Here is an 18,604-nt window from a genome sequence, read left to right as displayed (position 1 = left end):
AGAGAGCTCTAGAAGATCTTAGTTAAGAAATTGTTTCATGAATTAAATAGCCTTTTTTTAAATACATCAAAATTAATGCCTGTTATACTTTTCAGAACAAACTGACAGTATATCATAAGTTTGTATTTTAGGTTAAAAAGTCCAATTAACAATAAGTACATTGTTAGTTTTGGTTTTAGGGTATATAAAACATTGATTTATATTCAATTGCTCCAATTGTCTGTAAAAGTTTTACATTATTAAATGTCTTAATTAAGTAATGGACTCATTCTATAGTAATGTGATAAAAAAAAGAAATTGTGTAATTGGCAGAAATTGTATGTTGTGAATGACATTTGGTAATACTTGCTTATTATCACAACCAACACCCAATAACCAGCTGACTGATTTGTTGGTTATGAGTTTACTGTATTTACAGTGAATTGATTGTTATGTTTTGAAATTACCGAACAGGTTTTAGAACTCATTTGATATTTTTTTAAGTGCATTTTAATTAAGAATACTTATCATAAGGATGCATTTTTCTCCTATCTCAGATATATATTTTTAAACAAAATGCAATTGCATAGAAAAAATCTGTAGTTAAATATTATATGAATTTAGACTGTAACTTTTTCAAATTAGTTTCCAAATTCATGCAAAATAAAGTAAAAACATAGGTTTGTTTGTTAACAAATTTTGTTTTTGTTCAAGGCTAATGTTCACTATAAATAAGGTCAGATGAGTTCACTATAACTGTTATTACCTTTAAATAAGGTCTATCTTTTTACCAACAGTGTAATTTATGTCTTTCCTTGCATTTTTGTATGTAGCTGGATTATTCATCTGTTATTATACTTCATATTCATCTTTTATCATACCTTATTAATTATATTGTATTAAGCATGTTTTGATACAATAAAACCGGTAGAACACTTGTAAATAAATAAATATTGCAGTAAAATAGCACGCATGTTGTGGAAATTGTACACATGCTTTTTGTAACCATTAGGATATGTTGTGTTGTAGGCAAAATTGCTGCCGACCCCAGCCAAGTTCCACTATGTGTTCAGTCTTCGTGACATGTCTCGCATCTGGCAAGGCATGGTGGGCACTCTCTGTACCGTCATAGACTCAGAGAGTGTGCTCATGGTCCTTTGGAAACACGAATGTTCAAGGGTCTTCTCTGACAGGTAAGACTGAACAGCTTGTCGATAATTGGTTACAAAACGTCTAGTGATTCTGAGTTGAGGTACATTACTGTTTGTCGTGTTGGACAGACTGGTGTCGGTGCAGGACAAGGACTGGTTTGATACCACTCTGCTGCAGATGGTGGAGGACAAGTTGGGGCCTAACTACAGGACTATGGCAGAGCCTTGCCCAGCCTTTGTGGACTTCATGAGGTCAGTAGCAAGCCTCTCAACATGAGGGGTGTGCAACTGTTCCCATATCATTTAGCCTCTATGTATTCAGTGCTAGAGGTCCCAGAAACAAATTTCTTATTTTAAATCAGTTAGATAAAAACAAAAGAAACAAAATACTAGCCAATTAAATAGGTACAGTGTTCTGCTGTTTAATTCCCTCTGTCCCTTTTAAGAAAGGTAAAAGGTAATCAATTTAACATTTTTAATAACGTTAGCATTAAAATGCATGGAATGGCAAAATCATTACAATTTGTTGATATAGATCAATAAAACTAACGTCTGTCACAGAGTTTAAACACTGTGTTGTAAAATGCACAACCTCATAACATAAATATACTTAACACATTCACTGCTAACGTCTCCGCTCAGAGATAAGTTTTTAAGCAAAAAAATGTTTAGCAAATCTGATTAGTTTCAATATTTTTTCAGCAGTGAATGTGGTAAGGGCCAAACAATTTGATTGGCTATTGCTGTGTGAACATTATCCTGAGTTTATTAGAAATAATGGAAGCAGATACGAGCTTGAAACCTAGGCAAACAGTATTAAATAGATATAATGTAAAAGTATCATTATTTAATTCTGCACATAAAGAAAATATGAGATAATACATTACATAAAATTACACTGAACAACAAGAAAGTAACAAATTGATCCGAAGAGCAATGTAATACTCATAAATTATGAATCATGGTGGGAGTATTGAATATGAAATAATTGTGAAAACCCTCAGAAATAAATTGTTTTAAGAGTTTAAAGCTACATTTTGTTATTATGTTATTCAAATAGAAGAGTAAAAATTGCTCAGTATTAAAGAAATTTATAAAACATTTCTAGTTGCATAGCATTTACTGTGGTTTAGCTTTGTAACTTAATCCTTTAGCATGGTGTGATGTTATACAGACGCATCGACATATGATATCCATATAATGTGGTTTGACATTCATATAACGTGTGTCATCAACCCATCTAGTTATTCTACCTGGAGCATGCTCATATTTAATAATCATGTGCACCTGTGCTATCAGCCATTCCCCATCATTCCTACCCCCCTTTTCCATCCTCCACCTGCCAGCCCTGTACAGTAACACATACATCACCACCCAGCAGGGATCACTTCTGGCTGGTTTATACCTACCAGTTGAACCCACCACTGGGCACAGCAAAAACCGATGTGCCACTTCAATCTGGGCAACCTTATGGATGTCCAGTAGCGGCACATCACTAACCGCAAATGTTGAGATTCTGGGATTCATGGGCAATTCGATAGGTCTAGCCTACTGTGGAGGATGGCTGTTGGAGTTGGTGGGGTTTGTTCCCTTACCTCAGAGGCTCTTGTTAACCTCAACAAGGGTGTGCCACCCCCTGCCTACTTTGACTGGAGAGGCTGGTTCACAGCTGGCCTCCCTTCTTCCGGGATGACTTTGAGATTTAGTGCCCTAATTCTTCCTCATGGATCTCAATAGGAGGCGGCCCCTACTCCCTAACCTTACCCATCCTGAATATCCTATCACTCCGGAAGCAGCGCAAAGGTCCTTAACAGGACTAAGTGCAATTTATAAGCTTCTTGTCCTAAGAGAACAAAAAAAAAAAAACACACACATCAATTTACGCCTTATTTATAAGGGAAAAAGTTATGATTTAACACATTTTCTATAAATTATAACAACATTTCTTCAATAATCCACTGTTAAAAAATTTACATAATTAAACATAGAGATAATAATCAGCATTTTAAAACTAATACCTTTATTTCCTTATAATTATAGACAAAAATAACAATAATTACTGAGAAAAAATCTTGTTGAATTTTAAAAGTCTCTCTTTCAGTTAAAATATTGTCTTTAACTTATATAAGTAGTGGTTTTCTTCTAGCTTACCCTGTGGTCAAAATTGTCAATTTCTTCATCAAAACTTAAAAGTCTTTCTTACGTCTGATTTAAAGCAAAGCTCTGCCACACAAACAGACCAGATTTAAATATTGTAAATAATGTAAGTATTTGAAAACGGCTTAATAGCGAGCAATTAATTTTTAAACCTGTCACTGTAGGTCCAAAGCTCTTGTTATAAAAGGTCAAACATATTAAAACAATAATTATTGCAGCTTCTTCTTGTAGTCTTGCAGTTTTTTCAGTTTGGCCATTTCAGTGTAAATGAAGAAAATCTGTTCAATTAAAACTGGTGTTCAAATTGAAGTTTTGAATAGTGGTGTACAAAATTATAGGCCCAAGATAATAACTATAGGAACTTTATAATATGATCAATGCCAAATTTTTTAACCACCAGGTCAAGAATAAAAGTTAAGATGATAATTTGATCACTACTTTTATTGGTATGATAAAAAATATATACTCAAAAACATTACATATTTTATAAAAAAAAATTATCTTATAGGATCACAGTTTCCAAGTTAACAAATTTTCAAAATTGTAGTTTGGTTGAAAAGCACCAAAATTAATAACTTTGTTGTTATCAAAATAAAAAGTAGAAGTTATTGTTTGTAAATTATTTCCTTTATATGTCTAAACACAGAAATAAACAAGCTATTATTTAAATGTAACTCCTGAAATTGTAACTCTACTACTACTTAGGTTGTGGTTATGTTCAAACTTGGGTGGTTATGTTCATTTTTGATCCGAGAGTAGTAGTGTGTTAGGCAATGCGGCGAATTCCCTCTAAATTAGAGCAATATCTGCTGATGTACACAAACCTAACTGTGTTATGGTACACTGCCCTCATCATTCAGACTACCTTATAATGGCATGCATGCTCATATAAAACAACGTATGTATAGTAACTATTTTATACTTCGTTAATATTTTGTCATGAGTATGAAAAATAAAATTAAAATTTTGCCACTCCCCCAAATCTCACTGCCCTGTGGATGAGCATAGAATAGTAAGTGCCTAAATAATAGCCTGCTCAAGAGCAGGCTTGAGTGATGACTCAAGAGTCATCACTTAATTTGCTTTGACTAAATAACCATTAGAGAACATTATAGACAAAATAAGAAACACATGTCTTTAAATATTTTATTTTGCTGAATATTTTATTCACTTCTGTCAGTTGATTGCAGTTATGTGAGTAAACAGTGGTTGACTTTTTTGCTATAGTGAAGTTGATCATTCTTTAGAAAAGTGTTGTAGATTGTGATTTTTAAAAATGTTATACAAATTTCTATATAATTGTTGACAAGTCACTAACCCAATGTTGTGTGTGCCATTTTATAAAGGTCAATAAAAATTGTTTATAACATTATTTCAAGTTCATGTCAATTTTCTTAGGATTTAATTAAATTTCTCTCAAGATACTATTTAAATGTCCAAATAATGGGTCCAAGTTGTAGGTAGCATTTAACTGAAGTAAAAATGCAAAATTTAGGCTGTTAGTCTTTGCCACTCACAGCTTCAAAATTCCATACAACATCTGTAAAATGTTTATAAATTTAAATTTAAATAATTAAGTTAATGTATTCAAAGTCAGATGAATTTATAAATTCATTTATTTTATATTGAAGACTATAAATAATAAAATATTTGCCTTTGAAAAGTTTTTATAATTTCATTCTCATATATTTTATGCTAAAATTCTCCTGAAAGAAAAATTTTAATAGTACTTGACAGGGCTGGCCAATTCTAGTGCAGGGCTCCCTCAATTTGGCACTCATTTTGCACCCCACGTAAACACAAATGAAGCTTAAAAAATAAAACATGTTAAAATATTAATAACAACTAACTTAACTATTTTTGTGTGTAGGATATGATAATATATAAACTAGCAACACAAGGTATGCCACACTAGACTATTTGTTGTTATAGTAGCAGTTTTGTTTATGAAAACTTTCTTTATTAACATTTTATAATTCATCTGGCATACTTAAATACTTTTTTGTTGTGGGGCTCCTTTACTTTATTGATACATATTGCACTTTAAATGAAACACTTCTGATTTTACGATTAACCAATGTTAATTACAGTGTACTCTTAGATACCTTAAATCATTAAATACTATTTAAAAAAAAGCAAAATGGCCCCAAATTGGCCCCTAATTGAGCTTTCAGATATAGAAACTTCCTAAGGTGTATCAGCCAGTGTCCAACTTTAAAAGCTCAGAAAATAGCTTAGTATATTCTTGGTCCAGTTCAACTACGAGTAAGAAAGTATGTTGGCACCAGGGATGCACCAGAACCAACAGGAGAGGAAGGGGAGGATGCAGATATGGAACTGCCCAAGGTGTACGAGCCAGTATCGAATTTTAACGAACTCAGAGAGCGACTTGACATGTTTCTGGCCCAGTTCAATGAGATGGTACGAGGAGCTGGCATGGACCTAGTCTTCTTTCCTGATGCCATGCTGCATCTTGTCAAGGTATTTCATAAGTTTTGTTATAAGATTGATTGAAGTCAATAAATAATGGTGGAAATCAGTTGTAATGAAAAGTTATACTAAACTTTCCAAACAGCGTACTTGGTAAATGAATATTTATTGCTCCATGAACATCTATATACAAGTATAATAACATTCATTTTGGCACTAAGGTATGTTTCAAACAAGCTTTAAAATTATGTTAATCTTGCATTTGTGTATATGCTTAGAAAAGCCGTTGATTAATGTGATACCAAATCAAGATAAGACAAATTGAAAGACAGCTGTGCATTGTTGTTAAACTCAAAGTTAACTATGCATATAGTATTATATCACGGACATCCCTTTTTAGGATTAAATCACATTTAAATCTGCAGCACATGGTAACCCTGAGAACATAAGAGCTTTGTAATGTCAGTAATTTATTGTAGTCTTCAGAAGACATCTCTACATGATTTCGAACAATTTGTGATTGAAATGGTTCTGATTGCTTCCTTTTAAGTGTGATGGTGCTTTCAAATCTTTGTTTTGTGCAGCTATTATCTCATAGGTTAAATGTGGTACAAAAGAATTAGTACAAGAGAGGTAATTTTCAGAACCTTAGGAGAAAAACATTTTACCATAATAAACAAGACAAAATATCTCTATATCTTTACAACAAACCTCATCAACATGTTAATCTCAGGTCAGCCTTCAGCTGAGTTGCATTCCTAGATTTGTTTGTGTGCGTTCTGCTTTTATAGGGCACCATCAATTTATGTTTTTCTTCTAACAGCAGGGTGCAATTTAATCATTGTCTACTGTTTCAAATAGAAATTTATGAAGTTGGGTTTGAAGTTTTTTTCAATATTTTTTCAAAAGAATGGGAAGTAAGAGTTCAGATTTGAAGTCTGAATATCCAACTCACTTTGAAATGTATTTTTATACACACAGACTGGTGTCATTTATATTGAGTAAGATATATATTGTGAACCAACAACCTTTCCTCTCTTAATATTACCATGTTTTCTCTTATACCTTCTTAAGGCTATTAAGTGTTTTTAACTTAACACTAAGGTAGTCTCATCCTTCTTTGTGAAGCCAAGCTAAGCAACTGAACTTTCTTTTCTCTGGGAAATTATTTAAGGGTTAATGATATGATACTCCTGGACTCCTTTGTTATGTTGTCCAAATGACTGTGACAACCCTCTTCCCAATATGAGTCAATTTTCCCTTTTTCCATATTTTTTTACTTCTCCTGTCAGAAGTGAGCTCTTGTATCAAAACCCAAAACTTACAGTGGGGTACTTGCCTTTCACCAGCAATCCAGAAATTGCTTTTATGTTTTATGGCAACATATGTTTTGAACGATTTCATTCCTTCATCATCAGAATAAATTTTTATTCATTTGAAGAAATGTATAGCTTTGTCAGTGTTGTTAAAATATAAATTAATTAATTAATGTTAAAAAAACATAATACAAAGATTCACACGAAAACAACACTGGTGTTTTTCTTGTGTGTCTTTTTATTGTGTTTTTACTGGATCCTTCAAAACAAATTATGTCACCATGAGACATAAAACCACATTCTGGATTGACGGAAGGAAAGTAACCTACTATAAGACATATGTATAACAATCCTGGAGCTAAAAGATAATAATAATGAATAGACAATAGACAATAGACAATATTCTTTATTAACATATTCTTCAAGAACAGTTTTGCGTCAAATATAACATGTGGAATAAATTCATAAAAATGTACATTGTCAAGTGATTAAACATGATTTGAATCAAGAACAAAAAACTCATCAAGAGAATAAAATGGATGTTTTTTTAGCCAGTTGCCAAGCCGTTGTCTCAGGTGCTGGTCATCTGTCCCCTTCACTGCTGCTGGAAGATGGTTCCAAAGCTTGGATCCCATGTAGCTTGGCTTCTCTTCATATTTGGTCAGGCGGTGTACAGGGAGGCAGTAGTTTGTTGCATGTCGGGTGTTGTATGTGTGCAGTTGTGATCCAGTCTTGAGTGGATTCAGAGTCTTTGTTCTAGCATATGTTATGGTCTCAAGTATGTACAAATTCACTATAGTTAGGATTTTGAGCTCCTTGAACTTTTCCCTACATGATTCTCTGGGTGATAGATCACAAAGTGCCCTTATAGCTCTCTTTTGTTGAATAAGTACACGTTGCACATTTGTCTTGGATGAGTTTCCCCAGACCAATAGCCCATATCGAAGATGCGTCTCAAAAAGAGAGTAGTAGGCTATTTTGGCAGTGTTGAGATCACTAATGGTCTTAATTCTTCTTATTACGTAGATTCCTGTGCTTAATTTCCTACAGAGGTTATCCACATGAGGTGTCCAATTTAGATGTTCATCGAGTGTGATGCCAAGGTAGGTGGTGCTGTCAGTAGTTTCCAGGTCTGGCAGTCTTGTCACTGTTTGTTTTTTGTTTCCAAAAATTAATTGTTTTGTCTTTGATTGGTTTACAACTAAGCTGTTCTGTTTACAATAGTTAATTGCTGTGTTTAAAGCTGTGGTGGCAGTGGTTGCTATAATATTTGGATTTTTATTACCTAGCAGTAACACCGTGTCATCAGCATACATAAGTGGTGTACAATGGCTTTGTACACATGAAGAGAAGTCATTCGTGAATAAAATGAACAAGACTGGTCCCAGTACAGAACCTTGTGGCACACCTCTTGTTGTAGTCTGGGTTTTTGATTTCACAGACTGAATTGTTCCTTTATCCATGTGTTTAATCTCTACTATTTGTTTTCTGTTGAGAAGGTAGCTCTCAAACCAGTCAGCTGCTTTCCCCTCAATACCCAGGTTCTTAAGCTTTCCCAGAAGTTGATTATGGTCCAGACAGTCGAAGGCTTTAGAGTAGTCAAGGAGTATTGCCATAGGAATGTTGTCAGATTCTAAGTGGTCAATAATAGTTTCGACTAAGTCAACTATAGCTGTAGATGTTGACTTTCCTGCCATAAAACCATGCTGTTTGTTGTTTAACAGGTTATGTTGATACAAATGTTGTAATAATCTGGCTAGGACAAGTTTCTCTATCACCCTAGAAAATGTGCTGATAAGGGAGATGGGCCTGTAGTTGTTTGCATCAGTTACATCACCTTTCTTAAATTTTGGGTAGACTTTTGCTACTTTTAGTAGTTCTGGAAATTTTCCTTGGGCAAAAGACTTATTAGCAATGTCAGTTAGTGGTAGCTGGAATTATAATGAAACACAAGAGACATAGTGTGAGCTGTGAAAAGTGAAAGATGATTGTGTGTTCTCAGATCTCCAGGGTGATCAGACACCCACGGGGCAATGTGATGCTGGTGGGTGTGGGTGGCTCGGGTAAGCAGAGTCTCACCAAGTTGGCGTCCTTCATTGCCGGTTACAAGACCTTCCAGATCGCTCTCACCAGGTTGCTCTTGGTTCTTGATAAAATATTGTATATGGTGCAATTTCCAACAATGACACAACTTGATTGGATATTGTCATCGATAATGCGTGCAATAGTTCTAATAAAAATCATTAATTATTAGTGAGCTAAGTATGTGTATAGAAAAAAAATTACGGAATATGATTTATTTTCTTTTTAATACCTTACATGGTATCAATATTTTATAATTAACTTAATTTATATTTGACATCTCCCGACAGTCAAAATTGGTGCCTCTGGTGGACTACTATGAAATTGATTATGACCACACAACTACAGGTTATTTAGTTATGACGAGTTTAGATTATTATTTTTTTTTAATTCCATATTAACTAAAAATGACTAATTTTAAAAAGTTGAAAAATTGCAATAAACGTCTGTTTTTGTTATGTTTTACCAAGAAAGTGTGTTTTGGTTTCCATGTCCATAACAGATCCTCCTGATGTTCTTGAATGTATAAGAAGTAATATTTTAAAGGCCTATAATTAATGCTTCATTGAACTAACAGTGAACCCCCTTATACTTCCCGTTTAGGGCCCATGTCCATTAAGATTTCATGGAGATATTGTTTCTGTGTTTACTTATTATTTATCAGTATGATTCCTATAAGAAACTGTTTCATTTTAATACTAGAATTATTACAGCTTTAGGACTATTTGGAAGAATATTACCTTTAGAGATAAAACAATATCAGGGAATGTACAATAGTTATCATAAATCTTGACATAATACTGTTAGCTACCTTTTTATACACAGTATAAGGTTACAGATATGATTTATAATTAAAAATAATTCTGTAAATTCTAGCTTGAAATCATTTTTAGCAATTGTTCTTTATTATTTTAAAGTTACCAACATTGCCTTTTGTAGAAGAACTACAGTTCTCTCTATCAATTAAAAAATTCTCAAGTAATGTTACCAAAAGATGTACAAGGAAATTCTAAAAACTTGTGATGAAATATTGATTGAGTGGTATTTCATCCAACTGCAGATCTTACAATGTTGCCAACTTCCTGGAGGACCTGAAGCTGCTGTATCGTACTTGTGGTGTCCAGGGCAAAGGCACTACTTTTATCTTCACAGATCTGGACATCAAAGAGGAAGGCTTCCTTGAGTACCTTAACAATATTTTGTCTTCAGGTAAACAAAGCATTCAATTTCTTCCATACAAGTAGTATTTTTTTTTAACAGTCTACATCTTTTATATGAAATAAATTATGAATAACATGAGCGTGGGTGCCCTGTGTATTACTTCTCATAATGTGTGTCACATTTAATTTTGATCATGTTTGGTTCGTCTTCGATTTTTACCTATTCAAAAAATGGAACAAAGAACCTGTATCAAATTTTGTGTGAAAAACGAAATTAAGTGCGCGGATGCATTCCGAATGTTGACTGTGGCATACGGAGAAGCTACTTTGGACAAAAGCAACATTTATCGGTGGTACAAAATGTTTTCAGAAGGCCGAGAAGATGTGAACAATGAAGAGCGTGCCGGACGCCCGAGCACTTCAACAACAGACGAAAAAATTGATGAAGTGAAGAAAATGGTATTGGCCAATCGTCGAATCACCGTTAGAGAAATTGCCGAGGACCTAGGCATATCGATTGGCTCGTGCCATTCGATTTTAATCGATAATTTGGGCATAAGACGGGTCGCCGCAAAATTCGTACCAAAATTACTCAATTTTGATCAAAAACAGCATCGCATCAACATTGCTAATGAGATGTTGGAATCTGTCCGCGACGACCCGAATTTGCTCCAGAGGGTCATAACTGGTGACGAATCTTGGGTTTATGGTTATGACGTGGAACCAAAGCTCAATCATCTCAATGGAAGCTGCCGCATGAACCAAGACCGAAAAAAGCACGCCAAGTTCGGTCGAATGCGAAAGTTTTGCTTACAGTTTTCTTTGATTGCAGGGACGTGGTGCATCATGAGTTCTTGCCACAAGGTAGAAATAAGGAATATTACCTGCAAGTTATGCGCAATTTGCGCGAAGCAATCCGCCAGAAACGCCCGATTTGTGGAAAAACAAAAATTGGCTTTTGCACCACGATAACACCCCTGCTTACACATCGCTGCTTGTACGCGACTTCTTACACATCGCACTTGTATGCGACTTCTTACACATCGCTGCTTGTACGCGACTTCCCCACATCGCTGCTTGTACACGACTTCTTACACATCGCTGCTTGTACGCGACTTCTTACACATCGCTGCTTGTACGACGACCGCAGCCACCGTATTCGCAAGATAGAGACGGCATCGAAGGAGGAGCTGAACAAGATACAAAAAAATGATTTTTTGAAGTGCTTCGAAGATGGGAAAAAACGTTGGCACAAGTGTATAATATCCCAGGGGGATTACTTTGAAGGGGACAAAATAGATATTCACGAATAAATAAATAATTTTTGAAAATACACAAAATTCGCAATACTTTTTGAACACACCTTGTATTGCAGTTAAGATTCTATAAACTTCAATACTATGGTGACCCACTACAAACACCAGTGTACTGTTTACTGGCCACAGTGGCGTAGCGACAGAGGAGCGAGTGGAGTGACTGCTCCAGGGCGGGAGCGACAGGGGGCGGCGGGCGCTGCGGACGATAAAATGGCGGGAAGCAGCCCCTTCCACGCGCATCACGGCCGCGCAGTGTCTTTGTGTCAGTCAGTCTGTCATTGACCTTGGCTGAGACAAAAGGCGTCCGTACAGACCCACCGTGTGATTGACTTACTTCAATTTACCTTTGCGTAGTGGATTGCAGATTTAGCTGTAGGCTTACCTGAAGATGCAGAAGACCACGTCCTTCTTCAGGAACCTTTTTCTAAGGTAGGCCTAGTTAAAGCTGAAGGTACCGATTGCGAGTTGAACCTTAAAGAAAATTTAACAGCTGTTATAAGTTTCTTCTGATAAGGGTAATTTTGAAAACACTCTTACAGCCGAACAAAAACGGCAAATAATAAAATTAGGCCCTCATCAGCCTAAAGGGCCATTTCCAAAAGAATCAGAAGGGAGAAATAAAAATAGGGGATTTGCCGAGAAATGGTATTTTCAAAAGAATAAACAAAACCAATTGAGAATAAAATGTAATTGGGTTATGCTATTCAAACATCCTCAATGTTTGCTATTGTCAGCCATGCTGGCTTTTCAATATGGCCTATACTGATGTGGATTTTCGAAAGGTACGTCTGATTGGGCACATTTAGGTCGAAACATAAAAGACCATGAAGAAGATTCGCAAAGTCATGCAATTGCGTGTGAAATATACTATCGCTGGCAGTTAGGCCTAACAGTTGATAGTGAAAATCTGGAGGAGATTAAAAAAGCCACTGATTACTGGAGACAAGTTTTAAGGCGAGTGGTGGACGTCATTATTAACGTTAGCTACAAACGACTTACCACTGAGAGAGCACAGATTGTGTGATGACGATGAAGATGCAACTAAATCGAAAGGAAATTTCCTTAAGATAATACATATGCTAGCAAGATATGACCAGGTCCTTGCAGATTTAATTAAGTTACAAAACGTAGTGTTAACTAACCTTAGTCCTCAGATTCAAAATGAGCTGATCAACCTGATTTCCAAAGAGATAAAAAAAGAAATCAAGGAAGAAATGAAAAAAGCCCCTATGTGTCTATTAATCTTTGATACAACTCAAGATATAGCGAAAACCGACCAGCTGAGTACAGTGTTTTCGTTATATAAAGATAAAAACTGACGAAGGCGACAGGCCAGTACAACTAGTCATAGAAGAAGCGTTCGGGGTCTTTTTGGAAGTGAAAGCCAGAAATTAGAATACTTATCAAATGTTTTCAATATCATAGAAAAGTATTCAGATATATCTAAAGTTCGAGAGGCAAGGCTACGATGGAGCCGCTAATATGAGTGGTATATATTCAGGCCTTTAAAGCAAGAATAAAACAAAATATCCTGCAGCTAAGTATATTCACTGTTGTGCTCATGCCCTTAACTTGGTAATCAACGATTCAGTATCAAACATTCCTGAAATCAGAACCTTTTTTTTGATAATGTTCAAAGTCTTTATGTATTTTTTTTAAAACTATATCAAGATGGGCACTGTTGACTAAGTCGGCTATGTTACAAAAAACCTTAAAGAAAGTGTGTCCAACAAGGTAGACTTCAAGAAATCAAGCCATCGACGTTCTTCGATGTGGTTATTTTGACATAATGAAAGTACTGACTTTCCTAACTTTAGAAGGTAAAGAACCAAGAAGAAGTAAACCAAGCTAAATCACTTTTGAAATATTTTGAGCAGTTTCCTACAGAGAATATTGATAGTTATTGAAAGTGTGTTGCTTGAAACTATGGACATAATTTCTAAAAAACTTGTGCTTCTAAAAAAAAGTCCTGAGGAAGACTTGGAACACGCAACAAAAATGCTCTTAAATCTCAAAACAAAAATTAACAAACTTAGGAATGAGTGGCAAACAGTTAAAGCAGATGCAACTAAGCTTTGTTTTGCAATGGAAAATTGTACCACATTTCATTGACTCAAGAACAAAAAAGAAGACTAGAATGTTTGATGAAGTGCAAGTTGATGACCCTAATTAAAGACAATGAAGAAATGTTTCCGGGTTGAGGTGTTCAACCGTAGCCTTGACATAATCACAACACAGCTGAACAGAGCGTTTTGAGGCTATACTCACATTACTAGTAGTTTCCAATGTCTGAAGCCTTCTTTTTTAGTTGGAGCAAGTGATGAAGAAATCCTTAGAATCAAGCAAAATTTTGATATTAAACTACCAAGATGACGTCTCCATTTAACTTAGGTCCACAGCTTGTAAGGCTAAAAACTTGTTTTTTAAGTCACATGGAAAAACTCAAAAGTATAAGGGATCTTGCAGATACTTTAATAGTGCGTGCTCAAGTTGGTTCCAGCTTTCCAGATGTTGTGAATGCTTGTTTGATTTTTTTGACACTACCTGTTACAACTGCAAGTGCAGAGAGATCATTTTCAAAACTTAAACTGATAAAGAACTATCTTCGCAGCACCATGTCCCAAGAACGTCTGAGTGCCTTAGCGCAGAGCCAGGCACATCAACTTGGACAACACCAATAACACAGTTTGCTAGCATGAAGTCACGAAAGAAGATTAGTTAAGATAGTAATATGCGAGTTGGTTTTGTAACTACTTAACTACTATGTTCACGTTTTAGATAATGTACTCAAATTTAAACTAGGGTTTTCAATACATATTTATTAAATATATTTAAATTTGTACTTTCATTCCAAACCCTATGGAATTGAATTGAGATTTAAATACATATTGCTATACACGTAAACTAGGTCTCTTACAAGGAACAAAAACTTTATAAAGAATAGTATACTGTAAGTTATTATAAAAAAAATGATGTTTGGTCAAAGACGCCTTACATTGCTGATGAAATGATGGCCATGAAACGTTTGTTACGGTAGTGAGGTGAACTGTCGGCACTGATTGATCATGTAGGTAAAAAAGTTGGGGAAGGGGCGCCAGGGACTGAGTCGCTCCATGCGCCAAAATCCTCACTACGCGACTGACTGGCCACCATTACTTGGAAGCATTACTTATTCAGCTGAACTATTTTTAGCTTCAGAACTTGAGCTTTTCTTCCTTTAAACTTCTTTTAACTCCATTTCTTACAGCTTAAGAACGACTTTGATATATTACACTGATTCCTATTTTCTCTTATCCTTTATCATTTCATTTATTTTACATACTTCCTTTTCAAATGTTGACCTTTTTACTGCCTCCACTGAATATACTACCTTCTGCTCCATAGGATTTAATTTTTAAGGACCGACTTTTCCTTGGTGGTTTAACCCTTTAACACAAGACCTGTTTAATGCAAACCAGATCCATCTGCAGTAATTTTTTTCCCAAAACGCACCCATTTTTGCAAGATTAATCACAAACGGTGTTTTTCCAGCTCTGGACACTCTATCAAATAACAAATAACTACATAACAAAAAAACCCATATAATAGTTAATTGACCATATAATAAAATTGTATAGGTTTTAATGCAAATACAAGCTGAACTAGGCATGACAGTTACAAATGTGACATTGAAAAGTATTTAAATCATATCACACAACATCGTATTACACAAAAATATATTATCAAAAACACAATCGTATGACAATAAAACAATAGAAAAGCGTAGCAACAAGTAACACAGAGATGTTTAGCAAATGAACTGAGCCAAGGTCAAAGTTGCTTAACTTTGTAAACCCTATCTTTTTCTCATTCACACACATTTTCAATGACAAAGAGTTGTACAAGATCAACCAACTCATAGTTGGTTGATCTTGTACAACTTGTTGAACATATTCCATAAAGTCCCAGTCCAAAATATTTATCTGAATGCCAGGAGCTTTCACTGCATTAACAGATGTGTGATGGATGTATGAAATTTGGCTAACTGTTGCTGGTGATATTATTGGCAGGCGGATAGTGTCAAACAACAAACAATTTTGAAGGGTTAAAATCAGAGTTTCTTCTCATACTCCTTTCAGACAGTTACCCTGTACTTGAAACAAATTCTCCAGAACAGATCCACCTGGAGAGTATGGTAAGAGAGATAAGAGAAGAGAGAGTTGGTTTGTGCGCCCTCAGTGTTCAATACTGGCTAGAGTAATTAAGTTAATTTTTTTAGCACTAGATATTGATACCTATAATAGGAATCAACCTGGTGTGATTTACAGGTGTGATATCAAACTTGTTCACTCGGGATGAACAGGCTGAGATTATCCAGGAGCTGACACCAATCATGAAGCGGGAGAACCCCAAGCGCACTCTGACTCACGAGAATGTCATGGAACACTTCCTAGTGCGCACATGTCAGAACTTACATGTCGTCTTCTGCTTCTCTCCTGTTAGTATTTCCCAACTAAACTATAAAGATCTTATAACAAATTATTCAATCAAACTTTTACTAAATTCTGTAATGTTTGCCTTGCTATTCGTATATACTTTTACATTTCCAATTTCTTTTAAAATTTGCCTTAATACAAATATACTTTCAGAGAGATTTAATCATGTTCAAGTCTAAAATCAATTTAAGTTCAGTTTTAATGGTTTTTAATATCTCAAGCGTTATACTATGTGTGTTACTTACATGACATTATGATAGATAGGTCTGGTGCAGTGAAAAGTGCATCTGTCTTTTCGAACACTACTCTTTATTTTTGTTTATTTTACAAGGAGTTGTGGACGGACCGGCTTCTAAAATCATGACTTTGTTATTGTAAGAGTACAGTATGCAGGTGTAGAGAAGTTTCAAAATAAATATTAAAAGTAGTTTTTTTTAAACTTATTCAACTCTCAACGTTTGTCAAAATGACAAAATGCGATGAAGTACGTTATATAACCATGTGTGACCAATGATGTGTTAATTATTGCAATAAACATGTAATGTAAATTAATATATTGTGTTATTGTGTATGTATGTGTGTTAGTGTGTATTGTTGTGTAGTGTTATGTAGATCAAATTATATTTCTTGTGTGTATCCAAGCAAAAATAAAATGTGAACACGCTGGTGTAGGTGGGAGAAAAGTTCCGCAATCGTGCTCTAAGGTTCCCTGCACTTGTCTCTGGCTGTACGATTGACTGGTATCAACCGTGGCCCAAGGACGCTCTGGTGCTTGTCGCCAAACACTTCATCACCGACTTTGAGATTGAATGCACATTGGAGGTGAAGAACGAGCTAATTGCTGCTCTTGGTTCCATTCAGGATGTGGTGTCCAAGACATCCCTTGAATATTTCCAAAGGTACCTCATGTTTAATTTGTATGATATCTACAAAGTTTGAGATTATTGTTGGCTATATGTTTTCAGTGTATTAATGATAATGTTATGATTATTTTGATAACAACACCAATGATTTAATAGAACTGAACTTTTTATATAAAAGTAGTTCAAATCCGTTACCTAAATTTTGTGATCTCTTCCATATTTTGGGGAATATTAAATCCATGACTTCAGAATTTGAGCGCTATAGATATGTTTTTAGGCTCTTATTAGAACAGACCACTGAGTTGTGCTAGGGTCTTATTGTCGTTTAACATGTGATTTGATGTAACCTTATTACACTAGAGTGGGCGGTAGCGCAGCTGGAAAATCACCAGCACAACTCGATAAGTTACATGCCAGGCTCACTAATTGCCTGTCATTAGCTATGTAATGAAACTCAGCTGACTGTTTCACCACTGCACTCTTTACCATTATGATTTAGCACCTCTATATGTTTAAAGTATTGCAAATATTTTATACGAGAAGTGGAAACAACCAAACTGAACAGGTACACCATAAATATAACACAAGAAGTAAATCATCCAACTTACTCAGAAAGCCAAAGGTCTTAAAAAGTATTTTACTTAGATCTTTTGTATTTATTGGACCACAAATCTTTAATCTAATTCCCGAAAAAATTAAAATAATTAAATCTTTAAACATATTTAAAAAAACCCTAAAAAGCTGGCTTTTGCTGGATGAGGAAATTATGCAGTTGGCAAAAGTATTAAGTTAGAACTCTTTTTTATTTTGGTTTCTTTTCTTTAAATGCTTAAAAAAAAATTTAAAAAATTGATAACTGGTTAAAGATTTGCTATATGTTTTGTTAAGTTTTGTTATTGTTATTTAGATTTGTTGATATTTCTATATGTGTTGTTGACTATATTTAATTAATATATTTATTTATTATACAACATTTATTTACATTATTTATTATAGAACATTTATTTACATTATTTATTATAGAGAGTTACAGTTTACATTATTTATTATAAAAAAATTGTTAACTGGTTAAAGTTTTGTTATATAATTTGTTAATTTTTGTTATTGTTATTTAGATTTGTTGATATTTCTATATGTGTTGTTAACTATATTTAATTTATTTATTTATTCATTATACAGCATTTTTATTTATTATAGAACATTTATTTACATTATATTATAGAACATTTATTTACATTATTTATTATATTTACATTATTTATTATACAACATTTATTTACATTATTTATTATATTTATCTATGTGCACAAGCCCGAAGATATTATGTGTCAACTTGAGGTAGACTGAATAATTAGTTTTTAATTTTTGTTGCCTAACCATCGATACTGGATAATGATGGTTAGTGGAATTCCGAGACGAAAATGTATTTCTAATTTGTATGTACTTACAGAATAAATATCATTATTTCATCATTATATCATTATTTCATGTATGCACTATGAAATTGTCATACAGAAGCGGTTGCGCCACTAGCCACCATAGTCTAATTGTTTAGGGGCACAACTCAATGGTGCCGCTCAGTGATGTAATGTAATCAAGGCCTTACATTGCAGAAGAGATCTGTTATAGAAATACACTAATTACTCTGCACATTTTTATTGCGTATTAAACATTA

The 18,604-nt window shown here is 34.4% G+C and overlaps 1 protein-coding gene across 1 annotated transcript in view; it reads left to right on the top strand.

Moving 5' to 3' along the window:
* The window catches only part of LOC124375223 (dynein axonemal heavy chain 5-like), a 153,501-nt gene that overhangs the window by 95,458 nt on the left and 39,439 nt on the right, over window positions 1-18,604 (top strand). Inside the window, 7 exon segments of the mRNA XM_046833360.1 lie at window positions 1,009-1,172; window positions 1,260-1,382; window positions 5,576-5,768; window positions 9,036-9,166; window positions 10,176-10,324; window positions 15,899-16,068; window positions 16,739-16,965. Coding sequence (XP_046689316.1) covers window positions 1,009-1,172; window positions 1,260-1,382; window positions 5,576-5,768; window positions 9,036-9,166; window positions 10,176-10,324; window positions 15,899-16,068; window positions 16,739-16,965 — 1,157 coding nt within the window.

The sequence above is a fragment of the Homalodisca vitripennis genome, chromosome 1, assembly GCF_021130785.1.
Source record: "Homalodisca vitripennis isolate AUS2020 chromosome 1, UT_GWSS_2.1, whole genome shotgun sequence".
NCBI classification, from domain to species: domain Eukaryota; kingdom Metazoa; phylum Arthropoda; class Insecta; order Hemiptera; family Cicadellidae; genus Homalodisca; species Homalodisca vitripennis.
Note: the sequence above shows the minus strand (reverse complement) of the source record. Positions and strands in the feature narration are given on the sequence as shown.